General features: G+C 48.9%; 2 protein-coding genes across 2 annotated transcripts; both read right to left on the bottom strand.

The window, feature by feature from the left end:
- Positions 1 to 757: 757 nt before the first annotated feature.
- ptchd1 (patched domain containing 1) lies at positions 758 to 9,838 on the bottom strand. The gene is made up of 5 exons (XM_068304292.1): positions 9,778 to 9,838; positions 8,497 to 9,422; positions 5,603 to 6,305; positions 2,898 to 3,556; positions 758 to 1,940 (listed from the first exon to the last, which is right to left on the bottom strand). The coding sequence occupies exons 2-5, from the start codon at positions 8,908 to 8,910 to the stop codon at positions 837 to 839; spliced, it is 2,880 nt and encodes a 959-aa protein (XP_068160393.1). The 5' UTR covers positions 8,911 to 9,422; positions 9,778 to 9,838; the 3' UTR covers positions 758 to 836.
- A 3,727-nt stretch (positions 9,839 to 13,565) lies between these two features.
- phex (phosphate regulating endopeptidase homolog, X-linked) lies at positions 13,566 to 21,656 on the bottom strand. Its single transcript, XM_068304522.1, has 22 exons — positions 21,344 to 21,656; positions 19,827 to 19,883; positions 19,586 to 19,747; positions 19,393 to 19,476; positions 18,980 to 19,206; positions 18,557 to 18,625; positions 18,297 to 18,413; positions 18,083 to 18,166; positions 17,348 to 17,490; positions 17,073 to 17,166; positions 16,495 to 16,623; positions 16,262 to 16,363; positions 16,001 to 16,078; positions 15,812 to 15,915; positions 15,666 to 15,724; positions 15,118 to 15,172; positions 14,878 to 14,945; positions 14,675 to 14,805; positions 14,538 to 14,603; positions 14,318 to 14,422; positions 14,047 to 14,123; positions 13,566 to 13,869 (listed from the first exon to the last, which is right to left on the bottom strand). The coding sequence occupies exons 1-22, from the start codon at positions 21,465 to 21,467 to the stop codon at positions 13,767 to 13,769; spliced, it is 2,238 nt and encodes a 745-aa protein (XP_068160623.1). The 5' UTR covers positions 21,468 to 21,656; the 3' UTR covers positions 13,566 to 13,766.
- Between the last annotated feature and the right edge of the window lie 2,124 nt (positions 21,657 to 23,780).

Raw genomic sequence — 23,780 nt, 5'->3', positions numbered from 1 at the left:
GAACCTCCAAAGATTCATACATTTCATAAAAATACAAACTTATTTCCAGTAAAAATTAAGTCCATTTCTATGCAGATGACACAAGTTATTAGAGCGTGTGTGTGTGTGTGTGTGTGTGTGTGTGTGTTATGCCGACCCCCCCGCCACAAAAAAATATTTATGCTGTTCACAATTTAAATCTACTTTTTAAAAACCCTGTTGACCCAGAAGCAGCTCAGACCCAAACCCGATCAGCTGATCAATAATAGATTTTACAGAATCATAAATTTCCATTTTGACGCTTGAACAGACAAATTCCATCTGGAAATGTTTCTTCCTGCTGTTTTTTGCAGCCTTGATGAATTATTCAAACTGAAAACCCATCACGTCTAAAAGCGGGCTTTTCTCCGTCTCGTGGGATTCCTTTATTTAGTTTTAAAACGCAGAGATGGCCCCGCCCCTTTGGGGAGGAGCATCCTTAGCATCATCTTTCCTCCATCGGTGGAAATAAGTTGTCTCTTCATCCTCGTGGTGCGTTTGAGGCCGCGGTAAAACTGGACGACCTCTGAACAACACGGCTGCTGTAGTGATGGGTTCTCCGATCAATAATCTATCGATTTTTAGCGACGCGATTGGAAATAAAAACACAACCGGAAGCGTTCAGCGCCGTGTTTTCTAGATTTTGACTTTATTTGCCCAGCATCAATGTGGAAACAGATGACATCACAGCGTTATCTTGCGCGAACGAATAGCGTGAGCCGAGCAACGTGATTGGATCTGAAGCCGGTTTCAGAGGCGGGGCTAAGGCGGGGCTTCCTTTGGGCTCGAGGCAGGGGAGGGAGGGGCGTGGCGTCCGCTCAGACGGTGGTGATCTGGTCAACCACTCGCGTGCTGTCGTTCATTTCAACGCACTCCACTTCTTGTCTCTGCCCCTCCCCTTCCTGCCGGCGGTGCCCCCTGCTCTTGGAAGGGGGGAGGAAGGTGAGGAGGGTGGGCAGGAAGGCGAGGGTGTGCAGGGCGGAGCAGGCGGCCGTGAGGGTGAGGCAGCGGAACAGTGTGCGGGTGAGGTTGGAGCGCACCCACCCCAGCGGCGCCAGCGCGGCGGCGAAACAGACGAGCGTCTGTAGCGACGGGACGCCGTGTCGCTCCAGCGCCGCCCGCACCCAGCGAGTCCTGCTGTCGCCCCGCCCCGAGGCGAACCCACAGAGTAGGGGCCCGCTGCAGTCCGCCGAATGCCCCAGGGCGGCGATCAGACACAACACGGACACGCAGTCTAGCTCCACCCCCCACAGCGTCATGAAGCCCAGCACGCCGAACTGCACCGACGCCAGCGTGAGGCCGAGCCACACCGACACCAGCGGCTCCACCGCCGCCAGCGACGACAGCCCCAACAGGAAGAGCGCCGCCAGCAGCGAATGTCTGAGCGGCGAGCTGACCGCCGCCGCGTAGCGGTCCAGGTACACGAACGACGGATTGAAGATCAGGAAGCGGACGCGCGATGTCAGCGACAGGCGCCGCAGCGTGTCCAGCAGCACCGACATCTCCTCTCGCTTGTTCTCCGTCGTCTTGGCAACCAGGAAGATGCGCGACGCCGCCACGTCGGGCTCCTCCCCCTGGCCACGTTCGGCGAAGATGATGTCGTCGGCGAAGTGGGTGAAGCGCGGCTCGCGCAGGAAGGCGTGGCGGAGCGTGCGGGTGAAGTTCTCCCGCGGCTGGCTGGTGGACTGGTTGCGATCCGACAGGTAGTTCAGGTACGCCTCCAGCCAGCTGATTCGCTGGAAGCCTTTGGCGTATTCTAGGAGGTCTCGCTGCACCGACGTGTTCCAGTAGGGGGCGCTCTCGTAGATGTAGAACCCGATGACGGGGGAGTACGAGCTGAAGTAGCGCTGTTGGGCACGGGTGTATAATACCGTGGCTGTATCCATGGCAACAAGCGCACTTGGGTCGGAACCTTGGGTTACCTGTTGGAAACAGGGGGAAACGTCAAAACAGGAAGTAGAGTACCTCATAGCTGGTACCTCTACTGACGAAACGCCTCAACAGGAAAATATTGCCTCTAGTTACGAAAGAAATTTCGAGTTACAAACAAACAAAATACAGTATGGGCTGATACTCGCAGCTCCCACAGGTTCCTGAACGCAACATTCTTATAGCTGCTCTGCCATTGGCTATTACCTAGCATCCTGGCATCCCATTGGCTAAGAGGGACCTCTGTGTGGAGCTAGATAGGTGTCTATGCAGCGTCCTCGTCATTCGGCCCTCGACCCATGAGGTGTTCTGATAGTTTTACATAAATATATTAACTTTTAGAGTATTCACTATGGACCCCAAGAAAGTGACGGAGAAAAGAGGAAAAGAAAAGACGAAGAAAAGAGTTTTTTTTGTCCGTACAAACAAAGCAAGAGATCATAGAAAAGCCTGAAAAAGGGATGCGTTTGGTTGATCTCTCCAAAGAATATGGCCGTAATGCATCTACAATCACCACGTTATTAAAACTAAAGGAAGTTTAAGGAGTTTAAGGCGTCGCGTGGGTGGTTGGAGAAGTTCAGAAGGAGGACTGGAATTCACTCTGTTGTTCATGGGGGGGCAAGAGGGCATGAACCAAAGAGGGCAAAAAACAATGAAGACAGCAGTTAAAAGGTTAATTACCATCATTTTTATTCTTTATTCTTTGTTTTTTACGTTATGCACAACTCTCATTTATTGTGTAATAATCTAATCGAAAACATGTATTTGTTACATGTTTTGATGCATTTTTATGCTTTACAAAACATTTATGTCTGAATTTTGGGGGGCTTGGAAAGGATTAGGGCTTTTTCATGGAAAACGCGTCTCTACTTATGAAATTTCTTCCATAACCAATTAATTTCGTACGTAGAGGTACCGCTGTAACGGTGAACAGGAAGTAAAGGACTCACCTGCAGGAAGCCCATCAGTCCGAAGGAGATGTAAACCAGGTACAGCAGAACCACGAAGGGCTTCACGTATGTATTGGTGATCCAGTCGCCATAGCAACGCCTCACGCACCCCAGTAGGAGGTGGGAGTCCTGAGGATGGGGGTTGGAATGTGTGTGGGTGGAGTTAGCCGTTAGTCCGTGTAAGGCGGCGGGGAGGCTGGCGGCGTGCGTGAGGGTCAGGTTGGGGTTGGTGGGCGTGTGAGCAACGGCGTGCGGCGTGTGGGCGGTCTCGTCCTGGTAGCGGGTGTGCATGAGGCAGCGGTACCAGGCGGGTTTGGAATCCAGCCGGTCCGGTTTGGGGACGCGGCGGCAGAAGCAGCCGTGTCGGTAGCCGGTCTCCAGGTAACCGGTGAACACCAGGCAGGAGCTGTAGAAGGACAGCGTGTACACGTAACCCACGGCGACCGCCAATGCCGCCGTGCGGCAGAACAGCCGCACCGCCTCCATGTTGGTGAGCGGCGAGGCGGCTAAGCCCAACGTCAGCAGGTGGAGGAGGGTGGAGCCGGAGAAGCGGAGCATGACGTCCTCGAAGACGCTCGCCACGCGCTCCTTCACGTGCTGGTCCTCTCGGGTCCGTCGCCACGACGACAGCATCTCGAAAGAGCCGAAGAGCCCGTGGCCTGATGGGAAACGGAGACACGGAAGGTCATTTTTTAAAAACGCGACCATGCTGCTAGCTGTTAGCAAAAAATAAAATCAAGTCTCGTCAGAACTAGCTTAATCCGAACGCGTTAGCTTCCCCCGAAACGCCCTTCGGGGGATCGGCGCTAATCGATGAAGTTGGCGACCGATTGGATGTGAAGAGTGTTCGGCAGCTGGAGGGTTAAATCTTCAAAGTGAGTTGGGTTTTATTCGTCAGGTGGGCGGGGCCACAAGCAGGTACGAACGCTAATGCTACGTCCACGTTTACCGATCCACCACGGGACAGCGTGCACATTTTGTTGCTCCTGTCCTGCGGTTGCCATGGCAACGGTTAGCCCCCCTCCCCCTACCACCGCCGCCACCACCTCGCTTAACACCCCAACAGAGGCGCGACGTCCAGACACCCCCCCCCCAGAGGGGCTGCAGACCCGTGACGAGCAGCAGCGCCAAAGAAAAGGTGCAGAGAGCAGCGAAAAGACGTTTTTCACACGCGTGACACGTTTCACGCGTTCACGCCTCCGGTTCTAGAGTGGGGGGGGCGGAAACTGTTGGAACGCGCCGCGTCGCAAACGCTCGGGTTCCGCCAGCTTTGATGATTCAGAGTCGACGTTGGATCGATGAAGACGAGGATCAAACGTTTGTACGACGTTTCGCTTCCTGTCGTACGACCCTTCACTCAACCCTCGGCGTGACCCCCACCACCCCTTGTCTCCTCTGCCAACCCTGGTTATTTTCAGACCACCAGCAGCTTCCCTCCTCCTCCTTCTCTTCATCACTAATTATGGTCTGGGCCACACGTGCAGCTCATCCGTTAGCGCTCTGTTAGCACGCCGCTGTCACACACGTAGAATCACACGTGAAATGTTCAGGTGTGCAATCACAGAATTTAATTTTAAAAGGTTCATTAGTCTTTAAAAGAACATTTTGGTCTTATATTCATAAAGAATTAGCATTTGACGTTAGCATTGGTGCTAATCGATGCTGATTTTGAGTCGGAGGAGACGGCGAAACAAGGACAGCCAAGTTCACAGCCGATCCATCGCCGCCAAGACGGACGTCGGCCTCTCGATGATAAAATCCGGTTCTGTCACACGTACAAGACTCTCACAGATTCTCTTCCCTCGAGTCTCAGACGTCCAATCAGCTGCCAGATTAAAACCGTCTCATCACGGGGCGCCGGGGGGTTTCAATCAGATCCTCATGTCGGAGGAAGCCGTGAACGCGTCGCCTCATGAGACGGAAGAAGTCCAACTTCTTGAGGAAACAAGTCGAAGTTTCAAAGTCGGCCATTGATCGTTTATTGTTAGCGGTAGCTGCCGTCGCTCTCATTGGCTGATGGGATCTCAGGCGAAGAAAAGTTTCTGAGAAGTTTTGTCGGGTTTGAATTATCTATGAGCAGTTTGGGACGTTTAAACCTGGACAATCTGGGACGAACACCAACGCGCTCCAGACCCGTTTTCTCCCCTGATTGTCAGTCGAGTTAATTCCTGTTCAATCTTCCAGATACAAGTAGTCCTCAACTTACAAACAAAATCAGTTCCTAGAGGTTATTCATAAATTGAATTGTTCGTAACTTATTAAATTTCAATCTCTAATCTCCATCTATTCATTTAAACGTCACGACTACTGTAAATACTAAAGTTCTATTCCCTCAGGGCTAGTGTTGGTCAGAGTCAGAGTCGTCATCAGATTGTCACCACCGCCACTATCTTCACTATCATCCATGATAATCTCTCTGTCTTGGAAACTTTAGTGTTTAACGCTCTGAGATGCTAGCAGAGACAACAACTAACAAGAAAGGGGGACGGGTGTTGGAGCTGCATGAACACAGTGGTGCTGCTGCCGGGGGGGTTGTGGCAGAAAAGGGGACTGCAGTAGTGGGATATGGCGAAGCGCGTTTGTTTGCATGTCCGCATGCTCACCTGTTGAGGACGACCTGTAGCCCAATCTGGACTCAACCCCCTCTAAAAAGGTCTAGATTACTTCCTGACAAACATCTGCGGCGCGTTGAGCTGCACACCTACCCAGCATGACGAACGGGATGCCCAGGTATGTGGAGTTGTAGGTGGCGCCGGTGAGGTTGAGGATGCCGGCGGCGGTGAGGCCCGACAGGGTGATGGACAGGAGCGCCAGCAGCCCCAGCCAGGGTTTGGACCTCACGCAGTCCCTCATGGAGCAGCATAGGACCGCCAACATGCCGCACACCCCCAGGCTGGCCAGCAGGGGGCGGTGTGCCAACACCGAGGAGAACTGGAAGTCGGTCCTCAGAGAAGACGAAGTGGAAGGGTACAGCCCCAGTTTAGGGTGCAATGCCGCAAAGTGCTGCAACTCCGCACAGAAGGCCTTCTCCCATTGGTTGGCCACTTGGTCCATCAGCCCGCCGCGGGCTTGGAGGTAGTAGGTGAGCTGCAGCGCCCGGGCAGAACGTACGCCCTCCCCTCTGGCGCCCATCACCGCCCTGCTGGAGCCCCAGCTCTGGACGCCGCCCAGCTGGTGGCCGATGTACGCCTGCCGCCCGTCCGCCAGCTGTGTGATGGGGTACCGCAGGACGGGGACGGACCGGTTGAAGGCGCGGGCCAGCTGGATCTCCTCCATGGCGCGGATGATGTCATCGATGATGCAGACGTTCTTGTCGTCAGGAAGACAGAGGTAGGAGAAGGAGTAGTTGAAGCTGTTGGGACCCGTCGGCGGGACCATCACCTGCATCTGGTAGATCCGTCTGTGGAGCTGCGCAACCAGGAAGTAACAGGTTAGCTTCAGCTAGCATGGTTTATGCTAAAACTTTATTTAAAATCAGCTTTTCAGCTTGTCTTTGGAAGTGATAACGAACGTGACATCGATTAAATCCAATCACGCATCACATGTTGAATTCAGATTTTTTTTTTTTCCTTATTGGACGTAATGTCCAAACTTTTTTAGACTTCTTGTTGTCATGGAAACGCTGCAGAAACAGGGACAACTGCCACCGGAGACGGACTCCCAACAACAGCGTTGTGCTCGCAGCCGGTGGTTTGACTCGGCGGCGGCGACGTGAGTGGGAGTCGGTGCTTTCACTCGACAGAACGAACCCTCCCTCCGTTATTTTGGTTAGAGGACAACGGTTCCGACACTGGCGGTGTGGTTACTAAGCAACAGGCCTGATGCCGGTGCGTGCCTCAGCAAACACTGCAGAGGACGGGTGTAGAAAAACACCAACTGGGTATTTATGGCTTTCATGTCATTTACATCAAATATTTTTACATTTTCTAGGCCTTAAATGGAAATTTTATCATGTCTCATATCTGAAAATTAACTTAAACCCCGCCTCCTGTCAGCTGAGAGTGTTTCAGGTTCCACACACAACGATTTGGATGAGAAGGAAGTAAAAGATCCTCATCTCCCAACTCTGACAAGTTCTCTTGGCGATGAGAGGATAATTTCATGATAATGAGATTAGAAACAATCAGGTCACTGAAAAATGATCTGATGATGAGATCTGATCTCGACTATGAGAGATTATCTCATCATGATCTCATGATTCTCATAATTATCTCATAATATTCTCATTGGTCTCATGATTCTCATAATAATCTCATGACAATCTCATAATCATCTCATGGTAATTTCCTAATGATCTCATAAATGTCTCATGATGATCATGTCTTCATGAGAATCACATTGTTAGGAGAAACTTTCATCACCGCAACTAAATAAATTAGATCACAATCTAATTATGAGAAAACCTCAAACAAATGTAGGATAATCTCAATTATGACAACTAGATAGTTTTAAAAAGTACTAGTTATTGCGGATGAAATAATTTGCTTTTCAGATCCTGGACTGGGAGAGAATGTTGTCGTCATGAGAAACGATCTCATCCTCATGAGAACCCAGAGATTCTGAGGTCTTTGTGGATCCATCAACCAGTTTGGGTTCTGGGAGACCCTGAGGGTCCAGAATCTACCAGCCCGGGTTCTCCATCAGTGATGCAACAGGTTTACATCCACTTGGGGGGGCGGGGTTTGATGGCATGCTGGGAAACGTGATGCACTAGAAGGGCAGACAGACTGCGAGAGTAAGATGATGTAACAGCCACTTCACACCCGTCTGTCTCACAGCAGGAGGCGACGAGACGCCATCCGCCACCATCAACAGGGTCGGCCATGTTTGACCCTCGCCAACAAGGCCGGCGTGACTTTGTGAAATCATTCGGCCAATTGCTCCTGGGGTGTTGAGCTAACGATAAATCGAGGCGGAGACGGACGCCTGCGACGCCTCCCTATCGGAACGCCCCGCTTCCTCAGGAGGAGGCGGTTAGCGACGACTGAGGATGATGAGGAATGAGGATGAAGAATGAGGATGAGTGTGCGCTGACCTTTACTTCGGCTTTGACCGATGTGTTTGATGTTAAAGCGGCGTCACGCCATTTTTATTACGTTAAAGTGTCAAACGACAGAATGGCGTTCATCACTTTTATCGTTTAATGGGGGCGGGGCCAGTTGCTGGATTTAAATAGACGAGCTAACAATGGTGGCTAGCCGCTGACGCTAATCTATTAGCAGGTCAACTTCTCAATGTATTATCAAATATAAACATAAGATGAGCAACATTAGCGACCGTTAGCTCTGTTACTTTAATGTACAATTCTGACAACATCAGCTAACATTAGCTAGCAACAAGCTTTGGTGGCTTTTATGAATTTAAATTTCCATCATTATTTTATTAATATCATTATTATAATTATTATTTGGTGGAAAAATACATATTTACAATGTTTTTAAAAGACGCCAACAGGCTAAACCGTTTTGGCGGGCTAACTCCAGTCCAACTTCATGTCTGGGAACGCCCCTTTTTACTCATTGATTTATTGATTGATTAATTGATTATTACTTTTCAACCTATAACCCACATTAAAAACAAGCCGCACCGGTTGACGCACCTTCAGCACCGTGTCCAGGTGAACCGGGTCCAGGACGCTCCCCTTCCTGCTGGTGACGATGACCCGCCCGTAGCGGCCCGGTGTCTGCAGGTCGGAGTACAGCGCGTGTTTGGAGCGGTTAACGGGGAACAGACTCTCCACCAGGTTCCCCTCGATCTTGGCCAGGCTGTGTTTGGGGGCCAGCAGGTTCTCCACGTCCGCCTCCACCCGGTACCGGCTGAAGCTGGCCCCCAGCAGGACGGACAGCAGCACGGGCGCCGAGGCGAAGAACACCGGGTGGCTCGCCACGAACCGGCCAATGGCGTGGAAGGAGCTCCTCAGGCCCGCGTGCAACACCTGGCGCAGCATCCTAGCGCGCGGCCGCGGCTCGAGCCTCTCCCACCGACCGGAAAGCCCCGGAGCGCCGCCGAGCATCAGGGACGGCGGGACGCATCGGTGGGGTCCCCGGGGGTCGCCCCGGTGGAGGAGGAGGAGGAGGAGGAGGTACCGGCTCGGGGGAGGAGGTGTCCCCCGGAGCAGGAGGTCACGAGCGGCGGAGTATCCCACCCCGCTCCGGTGGCAGGTGCGTCCGGTTCGCTCATCCGCTGGATCGACCAATCACCGCCGGCCGTCAGCGCACTCGGACAGGTTGCAGAGGAGAGAGTTCCGGACCCACCCGGTGGCGGTGCCGGTACCGGGGTGTTCCCACACCCACACCGGCCCGGCGGGTGGTCAGATCAGCCGCGTTCTCCGGGTCTCCACCGGCCCGGTGCTTCGTCGTGCGCCGCCCGGGCTGCGCTGCCAGCGGCTCGTCCGCAGGAAGACTCGTCGCTGATCGCCGGCTCTCCGCCGGGCACCGGCGCTCGCTCTCTCTCTCTCTCCGGTCTCGCGCCGCCCTCGCGGCCCCGCCCCTCGCCGTCGCGCGCCGCCACATTGCAGACAAACAGCTGAGAGACGGAAGTTTGACGGAAATCTGCGTTTAAGCGTTTACCCGTCAAACACGTGGTTTACTCTATGAAAGAAAAAAATTAATAATGAATAAAATTCCTTCATCAAAAAGTTTCTCATCAAACAGCTGGAAAAATAATCCTTTTAAAATTACATGTAAAAAAATAAATAAATAATTCACCTTTTATTCCCGAAATCCTTTACTTCCGCTTTTACAATGCGAAGCAGGGAGATGTCTAGGAAAGATGGTGATAGTGAATAGTAATGATCCACCACCCCCCCCCCCTTCAATCACAATCAAATCTGATCAGAAATAACCAGGAAGTGACTCAGCACTGAGACAGGTGAACTCACCTGAGGGCATCGCCAGGAAGTCCACAAATCGATTCTGAAGTCGCCGCGTTTTAAACCGAAGCCTCCAGGTTAGCCTGGAAGCCAACGGTGTTAGCCCTCACTTCACTCACACACAGACAGGAAGCTGGTTTATGACCTCATGACCTCATCACCTGTGGCCCCGCCCACCTGCACCTCATCAGGAAACAAATCTTTAACGTTCCTTTTGGGTGAACTGCTCCTTTACGGAGGAGTGAACACACAGCTGTGGGTTCTTGATTAAAACATTAAAATATTCCGCATATAAAACCATTTTTTTTACAAAGTGCTGATTCATGTTCTAATCCTTTATTCAATTAGCCTCAATTAGCCTTTAATCCCATTAGCGGCGAGCGGCGAGGGACGGATGACGGAGTGTCCCCCGGCGGCGAGCCGAGGCTCGGAGCCTTCCTGATAACCAGAGCTCTAATTAGAGTCGGAAGGATTTAGAGGAGGGGGGGGGTCGTGAAGGAAGGGGGGAGGGGGCGGAGCCTATCTGCTCCGAAACGCCTGCTTTGATTTGAACTTTTGGCACGACGTCGTTCCTCTATAATTAAAGAGCTATATGAATGCACCCCCAGTCCATCTGTTGGGGGGGGGGGTCATCCATTAAAGTAAAGAGTCTATCCTCCGTTTTTTTCCCCGGCTCCTCTATTATTTATTTTCCGTCGACCTACAGCCACTTCGGATCGGACGAGTCGAAATAGAACGATTCCTCAGTGCTAGCTCGGATTCGTCGGATTCGTTGGATTCGTCTTTGTGATTCTGTAAATCCGCTCAAGAGTTCGATTTTTTTTTAAAAAAACGTACCTGAACTTTCCTTTGAAGTCCATCAGATCTTCATAGCTGCAGGTTCCACCCTCCCACCAGCAGGGGGCTCCAGACCCACTAGGGTTTCCGGCTCCATTACAAAGTTGTTTAGAAAAGCAAGTGAAGGAGATTTGTGTGCTGCTGGAACATGACATTAATGTAAATGAATTAAATCTGTGTTTACGGGGCGGACTGGACCAGAACTCCGACACCAGGAGCCACAGATGGACTCCAGACTCCAGAACAGAAGGATTTTAATTCGGTTACAGGAAAATCATATTTTCAGTAAATGTTTGCCGTCGAGCCAGAACGCTCCGGGACTGACAGATCGGATGAGGAGCTCGGACGTCTGGGTTACATGCAAACCTCCGATTTATTTTTTTTAATTTACTTTAAAAAATTCTTGATTGTCCACAAACGTCCCTCCGTCTTCATTTCCTCGTCCTCCTGGCGGTCAGCGGCATTTATCATTTCTAAATGTCATTGGAACATTAGTTCAGGAAGGAGGAGGGAGTGATAGAGGAGGGAGTGATAGAAGAGGGAGTGATAAAGGAGGGAGTGATGGAGGAGGGAGTGATAGAGGAGGGAGTGATGGAGGAGGGAGTGATGGAGGAGGGAGTGATGGAGGAGGGAGTGATGGAGGAGGGAGTGATAGAGGAGGGAGTGATGGAGGAGGGAGTGATAAAGGAGGGAGTGATGGAGGAGGGAGTGATAGAGGAGGGAGTGATGGAGGAGGGAGTGATGGAGGAAGGACGCCGAGGACTTCTGAGACAGATTTGATTACAGTAATACAAGACGGATGTAGAGAGGAAGCTAACAATTATAGCGCATTAGCTTAGCATGATAGAGTGAGCTGGGGGAGGGGGGCGGGCGATGTCATTCGGAGGGAAACCACATTTACCGATAGGTCAGATACCTGAGAGGAGCCGTGTGACCTCTGACAGCTACATTTCCTATGTGACCTCTGCCCCCTAAAGGACGGAAATGGAGCTGCAGGGCCTGAACTTATGAGTCCTGCAGAGAGATTTGAACCTACAACCCGTGCATCTATATACACATCGTGACACAGACAGGAAGTCAATGCTCAGCTTTTTTCATTGGCTGCTGGTGATTTACTTTTGTGTAACAGGAAGCGACCAATCAGAGGTGAAGTCGGTGAGTCAGTCGAACTCAGGTTGTGTTTTAAAGGAGAACGAGCTGGAATGATCAGGCTAATGCTAGGCTAGTTTAGCTTATCTGTCACGTAACAAAATATAAAACAGGACTCTTCTGATTTATATAAACTGGATCTATCTATCCATCTATCATGACGGGCGTCGTTTTACTGACGTCAGCTCTTCGGAGGTCGTGTGTCGCCGCCTCGCACCGGGGACACGGGACCGCCGCCGGTGTTGCCACGGAGACGGGTCATTAATGCTACCTCCCGCCTGATGCTCCGACAGACACCGAGACGGCATCACCAGGCTCCTTTAAGAACACGTTGCCATGGGAACTGCTGACTTAAGTGATGGAGATGCGGCGATACGAGCGCGTGTGTCAGCAGGTCTGGAGGAAAATCAATGAATGGAGACGGTTGGAGGAATTATGGGTCACAGAACGCCTGAGTTCCATCAGAACGACCCCGAAACAGAACGAACGCAACAAGTCAGGGTCTGAAATTAAAAAGAAAAGCAACTCTGGATTGAACGCAACCAGGAGAGACACTTGAACGCATCACCAGTTTAAAAATTACCCTTCCATGGTTTTAAAAATGTTGACTTTAATTTATTTTTATTTTTTTATGCAGATGAACTTTGGCGTCGCATCATCAGAATCTGAGAATCTGCCTCCATCTGAGATAAAGAGTTTTAACTGAAGAATAAATAATGATAACAATTTGTTAGCTAAATGCTAATCCTGTATGCGTTAACCTTTTAAAGCCAAGTGTGTCGTATTCGAGACACGTGGGTTTAAAGGGTTAATGAAACTTCTAAATCACAAGTTTGATATTTTTTCCTGAAAAACTTGATGCATGCAATCAAGTTTTAGCAAAAATATTAGTCAAATTAGAGCTCATATATGCAAATCTATGTAAATGATTTTGACAAATTGGTCAGAAAAGTTCCATTAAATTAGATTTTTCCGGCAATTATTTAATAGTTCAGACTTTAAAGGGTTAATATATATGCACAGATAATTATTAGTCGACATTATGTTAATCATCCAGGCTCATAAATTATTTTTTTTAAATAAAACAGATTTCATTGGGCGCCAGTGTCGAACAAGCTAATGCTCACAGCGGGACGTCAGACACACATGCTAACTCCTGTAGCCGCTGTAATCGTACGATATTTTCTCCTGTGGAGTTTTAATTCCGAGCTCAAACGGAGCTCAAGCTCAGCGAGACAAAGACGGATGGAGGGAGTTCACGCCGCAGCGCCGGGAACTCTGGGAGTTCATCCGCCTCAGGCGGAAGGAGAATGGATATAAATGTCTGGAACAGAACGGGAACAAAGAGGATCTATCAAAGCAGAGCCCACACACACACACACACACACACACACACACACACACACACACACACACACACACACACACACACACACACACACACACACAGAACCACAGGAGGCCACTGTATCCAAACACGTTTCAACCCCGCCTCCAAAAATGTTCATGGGAATCAACAACTATTTAAAAGTAGCAAATTAGCTCGCTAATTATCCTGCTATTGGTAAATGTGAAAAGCTAACATACGTAGCCACAGATAAACCACTCTTCTCCTGCTTCCTCAAACTGGGAATTCCATGTGACTCAAGTCGACCAATAAGAAGAGAATATTCCATGAATTCTAGTCCTTCAGTGATACCGTAAATCAAACGTCAGAAAGTTTTTTTAAAAATCTCATCGCACTTTATTTAAATATCTATTTTCTTCTAGAACATAAAGGAAATTAAAACACAAAAATTTCTAAAAATGTCTAAAATCAATAAATAGGGTTTTAATTCAGTCATAATTACAGCAGTAAATCAAAGAACAGAAAAACCGGCCATTCAAATGGCCCCGCCCCAACCCGGTCACATGACTCTGCGATATGTTGTGAGAACAGCTGATGCTTGTCAACTACGTCGACCACTATTGGGCAAATCCTTGACAGCTGTGGCTCTAGCTTAGGTCAAAGGTCACCACACCCGGCAGGACGCCGCTCCTCGGTTCATGACCGACGACTCGGGGCAGCTGAACGCTTTCCGGAACTCCTCGTAGTTACTCATCGCCCCGATGACTCTGCAGGGAGGGGGCGGGATGAAGGGCAGGTGGTGAGAAACTTCATCAGTGTAGTGTCCTCAGTGTCGTGTCCTTTGTGTCATGTCATGTCCTTAGTATTGTGTCCTTTATGTAGTGTCGTTTGTGTCGTGTCGTTTGTGTCGTGTCCTTAGTGTCGTGTGGTGTTTGTCGGCCTACCTGTACTTTGGTGGACTGTGAGCTCCGCTCTGGATCTGGTCCCTGGCTGCCTCTGGTCTGTAGGAGCTACACCTCACCTACATGTGACACCACAGGACTGGATTATAACCAATGACATGGTTACCAGCTGGTAAAGGTAACAAGTAATCCACACGATGCCCCCTACTGGTCTGGCATGCACACTACAGGTGGTTACCACGAGTCCGGATGCTGCCGCATCAGAACCCAACACACCAACACTTCTAAAGAACAGGACAGTTTGTGTTCTCACATGGGCGTAACTCAAGAAGAAAAGCTGGTTGTTGGTCAGTCCGACTCCGGGCAGCCGAGGCTCCTCCTCACCTCCTCGGCTCTCGTCTACCCACTTCCTGTACGCCTGCAAACACAAACATGACTGTTTCTACTCTTGTCGTCCAACAGCTGAGGTCAGAAGGTTCCCCAGATACCAGGTCCAGACGTAGAACCCAGGATGGAGACCATGGAGAACATACCCTGAAAGCCTCCCTTATTCCTCCGTTGTCTGCGATGTTTTCTGCCAGAGTCCTCTTCCCGCGCACCTGATGAAGAACATACGTGTTCAAAGACAACATAACCTTTACTCTGGGTCGGGTCAAACGCAGGTTCTTACATTGAGTCCCGCCTCCTTCCAGAAGTAGCCATTATACTGGTCGATCATACACTGGCTCTTGTCCTGGAAGGCGGTTTCAGAAGCGTTGCTCCACCACTTCTCCAGGTTGCCGTCTTTGTCAAACTTGCGTCCTGTTGATGACAAATCAGTCAGAAAAGTATTTCTTCATTGGGGATGTTTTTCGGAGGTTGGCTGGACTTTACCGTTACTGTCGAAGCCGTGTGTCAACTCGTGTCCGACTATCACCCCGATGGCGCCGTAACTTAAAGACCTGGAAGCACGGGGATGAAGTTTGGGAATGTGGCTCTCTCAAGAATCACAGAGGTAGACTTATCTCAGCAACTGAGCTAAGAACGTTCTAATCAACGTCTCTGTCCTTTAAAGTCTTTTTTAGCCTTCAGTAAAGGTTATTGAAGGTCTGTCGGGTGGGGTTTTTATCTCACCTGGGATACCCTCCTCCCCAAAAGAAAGGTTTCTGGAGCTCCCCAGCCGGGAACCCTGAAAAACAAAATCACCATCAGTGAATCAGAGTCCAGGCAGGATTCAGTCTCTGTTTGCCTCCAAAGGCAAAAGTTGTGCAATTGTCAAGTTTAATTCCTCTTTTGGACCAACATGTCTCAAAAGCTTATTAACATTTTGATTTAAAGAGCCGAAGAGGATTTTGTTAGTCTATTCATTCTTTTCTTGGGATCCACCCCAAAGCTAATGGGTTCCCCTCTGGCCCCCGTCCCAAATCCTTCTACCGAAGTGTTTCTGGAAATACGTATTGATTAACACGAATAATTCAAAATCCTTTCATAAACCTTTTCCCCCAAACATTAATTGAAATGCTCTAAAGACAGTGACGTTGGTTGAGGTTAGCGCTTCGTGTTAACTTCTTGTAGAATCGCACAAAAACTACTAAACGGAGCTCAGTGAAACTTTTTTGGAGGACTTGGCGATGGGACGGGAACCCAATCAGGTTGGGTGTGGATGTGGACGAGTCACTCACTGATTTGATTGGTGGACGTGCTGTAAAAGGCGTTCACAGTTGTCGGGTTGGTAAACCACCTGCCAAACAAACAAACGTCGTACGTGAGCAAGAGGTCACTAAAGTACGAACCATCGCAGGGAATCTGGTCAATGGGCGGTACTCACTCCCGACGCGGAACAGTCTTTCGGAGCCAGGAGATGTCAGACTGACCGATGAATTTCAGCGTTTGCATCACGTTCCCGTAGTAGTCCTTCTTGTTGAACTCTAGCTAAGACACGCAACGAAAGCAACCAATCAGAACCGGGAAGCTCGAACATCCGGCAAGTCCATCAGGGAAGAGATGTAGCACTGACCTGCTTCAAGTCTTCATTGAGGTAGGTGTCGTTCAGAATGAATTCTGGGTAGCCGACCTTCGCCAGGACCGCATGAGCCTGGAGGTAGACAAAGAGTCACGTTTTGGTGATATACGGTTTTATCGCTAACTAGTATCTGTGTTGGTTGCAGCATGCGCTGCCCCCTAGTGGCTGAAAAACACAAACACGGGTTTAACTTTCAAAAACTTTTGACGTGGAAATCCAAGAAGCTTCTGCAGGAAGAGAGCGAGCTGCTCCTACCTTCTCGACGGCTCTCGCCCTCGTTGGGCGGTCCATCCAGTCGTTCTCCGTCTCCAACATGTCAATGAACGCCCAGCGAATCCCCTCGATCAGCTCCTCCATCTGGAAAACACCCGCGTGCATCAGAAGCAAACGCCTCGTGGCCACCGAAACACACTCGACGCGCACGGCTAGCATAACAGCAGAACGCTCGGCGCAGGGCGTGATGTCATGACGCGGCGTAAAACACTCGCCAAGTGTTTCTTGTCCTCCTGGAAGTGTGTGTCGACAAAGAGGCGGCCGGTGGCGTAGACAAGCGAGTTCTCCACGTAGTTGACGCACTTGTCCCAGCGAGGGGTCAGGGACGTGGCACCTGTGGTCACCTGGGGAGGACACAGGCGCAAGGTGAGACTGACCCCGCCCCCAACTTGAAGGAACAGTTCACTGTGAATAATTCCATCCAAAGAATTTCATTTCTCATCTTTCTAGAATGGAATTTGTTCTTTATATCATTTTTTTAGATGAACTATTCATTGTATGCTACGCTAAAGACATTAGCATGATCTTTGCATATTTCAGTGAGTTCTGTTGAACAGTTGAGATTTCCAGCGTAAAAAGTTTCATCATCTGCATATTAATATTCAAATAAATTATTCAGTCATGTTAAATTGATTTCCAAAAATACAAAACCTTTGATTTATGACCCAAATTAAAATTAAAATATTAATCTGCTTTTAAAGATCCATCAGAATCCTCCAGGTGGTGTTGAATCTTTGTCATTTAATTGTTCCATTTGTGGACAAAAGTGTTGGAACGCTCCATCGGTACCGACCCGAGCGAAGTCCAGGTATCTGTAGAGGAAGCGGCGGCTCAGGGAGGTGATCCTGGAGAAGACGCTCCTCCACTCCACGTAGTTCGCCACAGTCCTGGGGGGCAGCAAGAGGGACGCCATTAAGAGCTGCACATCATCTCATTACGCTGTAATGTACTGATAATGAGGCTGAAGCCCTGAAGCTTCAGTGTGTGTGTGTGTGTGTGTGTGTGTGTGTGTGTGTGTGTGTGTGTGTGTGTGTGTGTGTGTGTGTGTGTGTGTGTGTGTGTGTGGACCTGGTATCTGTGCTATTAATCAGTTTAACAAGCTCCCTGAAGTACGGCATGGCTCTGGCGATGACGGGCTCGGAGGACGAGACGGACCGATCGGGATCCTCCTTAGACTCGACCACACGCTTCACGAATCCCAGCCAGTCGAACTAGAGCCAGGAAATTATGAGCTTTAAAACATTTATACAGAGTAAAATATGTATTTATAAGAAGTGTGATGGTATTTATGCATTTTGCTCGATAAATAGTTAAAAAACTTTCTACAGTAGAACCTCGAAATACAATTTTTTTTTTAGATACGAGCCAAGCTTCAGGAAACCATCGCTAGTTGGCGGATGGATACAACATCAGTGAGACCGGATCTCGTTCTCGTTGGTGGAGTAAAGACGTAGCTCATGTATTCCTGTGACTGTTGCGTTTCTTTTTGTTCTTTATCATTGTTTACCTATCATATATATAATTAATTATTCGCAAGTGAAGTCTGCATGTCTACTGGTTGATAAAAGTATGTGTGTTTTTCCAGTATTTTTACTTCTTTACAGGCTGGAACAGATTAAAATGATTTTAGTTATCTTAAAAGGGAAATGTTCGACTTACAGTTCAGTCGCAGATTAAACTCGTATCTCGAGGTTCTACCTTATTTCTAGTTTTATCTCATTTGGGTTTTTTTTGTTTGCGATATAAAGCCTGAACAAAACTACGGAATGGATTCCTCATGTTGGGATGGATGTAGGCTGAGACCTGTGGGATCTCCTCCTGCAGGCTGGACAGAGTCTTCCGGACATACGACGTCTCACTGGATCGGTCTTCGTAGGGAATCAGGATCTAGAAAGTAAAGTTCAGCTGACACAACCGATCAATAGATCTTTGTGACGTTAATTAATCGACTTAATATCAAACTGTGGAGCAACTCTCCAACAACTGAGGTGAGAATTATCTGATGTGATTTTTTTACTTGAGCCAGTTTGATCTCGAAGGCCAGAGCCTTTTCCATCTGGGTCAGCGCCGCCTTCTCTGGAGCGCCCAGCATGACGGCAACGTCCACCATCAAACTCAGGAGGGCGGCTCGGTTCTGAGGAGGAGGAGGATAAAGCTTCATCAGTTGAAGAAACAGAACATACAAAGGAAATAAAACCAATGAGTTAAAACACTCAGTATCAATCAACCAGGATCAGAGCTAAAAGGTGTGAACACAGAGGAGGAGCAGAAACTCACCGCCAGGGCGGCGGTGGTGTTGGTGGTGTAGTACTCCCTGGTAGGCAGCGACAACGACGGCTGGTCCAGCTACAGCAACACAGACAGCACGTTAGCATCAGTTAGCTTGTGTCTGTAGCATCAAGATCCAGAAAATGTTCATTAATGGTCCACTAATGATCTACTTATGGTCTATTAATGTTCTATTAATTGTCTATTACTGTCCCTTACTGTCTATTAATGCTCTATTAATGGTCTATTAATGGTCTATTAATGGTCTATTAATGGTCTATTAATGATCTATTAATGGTCTATCACTGGTCAATGCTAGCTGTGGACCTTCAGCCACAACACAATCAGCGACACAAAAGCAGTCGTGTATATAACTCTATAACTCTAACTATATATGTAAAACACTAATAACGGAAAGTGTGGACGTCTCACCTTGATGATGTAGTAGGAGGAGTTTTTCTCGTCGGGCGAGACAAAGAGGCGAATCAGGACGCTCTTACTGTGTTGGTTCCTCAGCTCTGCCAGAGTCTTGACGAGGTTCCACCGCTCCGCCGACCACAGGTAGTCCCCTCCCAACCCATCCCCCACAACCGGCCACCGAAACTCAGGCTGCTTCAGTGTCTTCAGCAACGGCTTGGAGTCCAGCTTCTCCAGGATGGCTGCGGGACGAGAGGCTGAAATTATCTGAGCTCAAAAAGCAATAGGAGGGTTAGCATTTGATTTTTAGCCAAATGCTAAACCTCAAATGCTTAGTTAGGGTCAGGGTTGGGGTAGGGTTAGGTCTTGGGTTAGGTTAGCATTATGGGAAATGTTGGGTGCAGCCAGGTCAAGGTGTTTTGACTCACTCTCGTTCATGCAGGAGCGGTAGAGTATCTTAGCCTTCGTCACTGCTTCCAGTTCACCCGGACCTGAAGGAGTTTCTAGTAACTCTGACAGAAAAGACGACAGTGTCATTTCTATGCTAAGCTACATCACTAAGCAAAACCGACGTGCGAGAGCATTTTGGACGTCAGGTGTCGATCAGAAAGTTGTGGCTACCTTTGAGTTTGATATCTACTTGTTGCCGTAGCCAGGGGTAGATGCCGTACACCGCCGAGTCTTCGGGTATCGGGTTCTCCTTGACCCATCCGCCGCAGGAGTACGAGTAAAAGTCCTCGCAGGGGTCGACGGACTGATCCATCTTACTGAGGATGGATCCAGCTGACAGGGGAGAGAAGATAACTCTTGAAAGCTCACCCCGAAAGCCGAGGGCGGCACAAGGGATCCCGGTCCGGCTCACCTGCTTCGATGCATTCCGGGCTCAAACAGAATTCCCCCTGACGTGTCTTCTGAGAGACTGGGAAGACAAGAAGCCTGGTTGAAGACTGACCACATAACCTCTGGAGGTATGTGGTCTTTGGAGAACCTGGAAAATGTCCAGATTGGTCCATCCTTCAACAAACCACCCAACCATGATAATTACTTCACCCACCACTAATAAGGTGCTGATTGGGCAACCCATTGTTTACGCTAGTCGTTGTGTAACCGCTTCCGCTCCTCGACAGAGGAGGAGGGCCGGAACCAGCGCTGTGTGATGTGGTTCCGAGGGTGTAGAGAGGAACCGCAGGCACATGAAGCGTGCAGACGGATTTAGCAACCGAATCCCTATTGTGAACGGATGACGAAGCAACACGGCGCTGCGCCGCCATGTCTGACCCCAGAGGTGGACTGATGTGTCTCGTTACAGCTGAACGCCCTGAAACGCATCCCGGACCGACCCTCCTGACCCGGGACATCGTCAATGGTCCTCAGACGACTCCGTCAGGGATCGCAAAACGCTCCCGGTTCTTTCCGGTCATTCCGATATCAAACAGAAAGACTCGCAGGAACCTGCTAGACCAATGAGAAACGAGCGGCAACTTCGGACTAGATTTACCTTCTTCACCCGAACTTCACTCTACATAGAAACAAACAGACGAGTCAGCAGATTTCCATTTTTGTGTGACCTGTCCCTTTAAGAGGAGAATCGCATTTTAAAAAAACCAAACACTTAGCATTCCTGTGTCCAATCGTTTGGATAGCTGATTAAAGAAGGGTCCATCAGGGCGGGGCTGTGGAGCTGGTTAGGGGGGTTCAGTTTTAAACCCACTGAGTATCTCTGAGTTTGCGTTTTCTCAACTAGCGCCACACGTTAGCAGGTGACCAGCTAGCTAAACTAAGCTAACTGGTTTCTTTGCAGGATGTATATGTGAACAGATTAGCTTCTATGACGTTAACCTTGCGATGTTTATCGTTTTCTCGCGCCATCATGGAGTTTTCTCATATTTTTTTTATTACTGCAGTATTTTTGCTGCATTTACTCCTTTTGGGACATTTTTGAAATTTATTTAAAGACATCCGTGTTAATTAGCATGCGCCACCCACCAAAAACAACACGCCCCACCCGTTAGCCACCGCACCATTTCCTTACTAATTAATGTGACATTGTGCTTGAAATAATTCCCACAAAGCGTGGACGTAAACATTCCCGCCTGCTTTCCCAGACTGCCGTTCGACTCCCACTGTGTTACGGAGAGTTCTGCATGTGGTTGTTTTTGAAACCTTATATGAACCAAAAATAGCGGGACCCCAGATCCCCACGGGTCCCCGCCTGAGACGTCACGACCCAAAAGCGTGTCCCTGTAATCTGACAACGGCGAGTGTACAGGTCAATAGGGTTCCGCCAAATTCCTTACAAATTATACTGCAGGTTGAGGACGAATGTGTGTGTGTGTGTGTGTGTGTGTGTGTGTGTGTGTGTGTGTGTGTTGGACTTACCAATTATGAGTGCGAGCAGCAGAGCAGCGCAGAGACACACACACACCACCAACGCTATCCTGTAGCGGCGAGCGCTCCCCCTCTCGGGTTTGACCCCGCCGCCGCCTAAACGCTCCAGCTCCATGACTTGAACCACTGAAGATCACACACACACAGGACACACACACACTGAACACACACACACACACACGAAAAATAACTACAGCTGACGAAAAAAAACAAGATTTTAAAAATAAATAAAATATAATTTCTGAGCTAAGAGTTTAAAAAAAGCATCTCCTGGAAATCTTCTCCCGTCCAGCCAGAAGACTTGTGCAGCGACTCCAACTTCACCCCAGCTCTTCAAACCCTTCCTCCCTCCTCCCTCCTCCTCCCCACCCCACCAGACACTCCTCCCTCCAGCACAGAAAGGATCAAGCCCCCCCCAGCCATGACGAACGAGTCGCCGGGTTATCTCAGGGTTGCAAGGAACACAACCGACCAATCTGCACTCACGTTCATGCCCTGGGGGACCTGGAGAGAACCTGGAGAGAACCTGGGAGAACCTGGAACTCCACACTGGTCCCAGGTGGATTTGAACCAAAGACCTTGTTGCTGTGAGGCAACAAGAACCAGAACATTAACAGCTAGGACGCATTAGCAGCGCGTGTGTGTGTGTGTGTGTGTGTGTGTGTGTGTGTGTGTGTGTGTGTGTGTGTGTGTGTGTGTGTGTGTGTGTGAAGCATTCATCACATCAGACTGTCAGTCAACCAGAACTAAATCAGACGCTCAGATTATAATCAATTACTCTGATGATGATGATGATGATGATGATGATGATGCCTCCTGTGGCTTTGTTGTAATTCATCAAGAGATTCTTGAAAGGCCCAGCCAGGGCGGGGCAGGGCGGGTTGGGGGGTGTGGGGGCGGGGAGGACTCCTTCTGCACATGCTCATTAGGGTTTGGGGCGTCGGCCACAGAGTCCTTATATAGACGTGATTTAAAAACACCCATTCATCACGCTAACGCCGACCGCGACGCTATTGTTCACCGCCGCGACGCTCAGTCACACACTTCCTGTTTTAGTTCCTGTTGTTTTCCCTCGACCAATCACAGCTGGAGGAGGTTCTGCCATCAGACTTTGAAGAATGTTTGTGTTGGATGTTAAAACCTCGATGATGTCACCGCGATGATGTCATTGACAAGTTGAACACGATGTTTACAAAGGATCCAGATCGTGTTCTTGCTCCCACAGGATAAACCTCACCGGTTGGTCCTTCCTTCTAGCTCCACTGAGGTCGGTTTCCTCTTCCTGTTCCCCTGAGGATGAACTCTTGATTTTTCTTTTCCTGTTCAACGACCAGAACTTCAAAGTCACAACAAACCCAGCCTCATTCAGGGTTCCCAGAAGATTTACTGTTAGAAAGCGTTGCAGTATGACTTATCCTCCATTCAGGCTCCCCACAGGACAAACCCTGATGTATTCATCAGGGTTTGTTATTCTATTATTCTATTAGCAGCACCACGAGGCGAAGTATTCTGACAACTTTTGGATTGATGCGACTTTTCGCTAAACATATTCATGATCCCCTGAGGATACAATATTCTGATAATGCTGATTTTCCTTTGGCATCATTAGCAGGTAAAATAAAACATTTACAAGAGTTGATCATCACATGAAATAGCTAAAAAAAATTCCAATCATGTTCAGGGTCCCCAGAAGATACATTCCGATATGAATATTAATCTTTCCCATAGGATAGAACCTTCGAGCCCTTTCAAAGTTTAGTTTAGCACTACAATGATAACTTGGACCGACTGACATTTACGACATTCATGTTCAGCAGAGGATGAATCACAGTTGTCTTGATCATAGCTAACCTTATATACTTCAACATTTGTGGGCTCATGGTTTTGTACAAATGAATTTTCCCGTTCTGATTAGATTTCCGCAAAATCTTATTCAGATATTCGTGCTCTCCATGATAATCCTCTTTACTGTTAGCAATGCTGTTGTAGCACCAAAACGAGTTTGACATTTGAATCTTTATTAAAATAAAACACACAACATGTTATGAGGAGCTAGTGCGAAATATTTAATATAAAAAACATTCATGATCCCCAGAGGGTGATCAGGTTTTACCTGGATCATTGATCATGCTAAAATTTATTTGCACAAACACAACCTGATGTTACAACCATCACCTTCACTTAGCAGTAAGGGATAACTAGCAAATGTTAGCATGCTAAATTGTCAAATATGGTAAGAACTTGCTAAACATGCTAGCATATTGAGCATGTGCTAAATCCAGAGGTCAACTGGATAATTCAAGGTCCCACCCCACACGATGAAGCAGACATGCCTCTTTCCTGCCCCCTCCTCATCCTCCTCTTCATCATCCTCCCATATGTTTACACCAGCGTTCCTCAGGCGCTCATTAGCCCGAGATAAGCAGCC

Source organism: Antennarius striatus, chromosome 20, assembly GCF_040054535.1.
Source record: "Antennarius striatus isolate MH-2024 chromosome 20, ASM4005453v1, whole genome shotgun sequence".
NCBI classification, from domain to species: Eukaryota; Metazoa; Chordata; class Actinopteri; order Lophiiformes; family Antennariidae; genus Antennarius; species Antennarius striatus.
The sequence above is the reverse complement of the archived record's forward strand: the minus strand, read 5'-3'. Positions and strand labels throughout refer to the sequence as shown.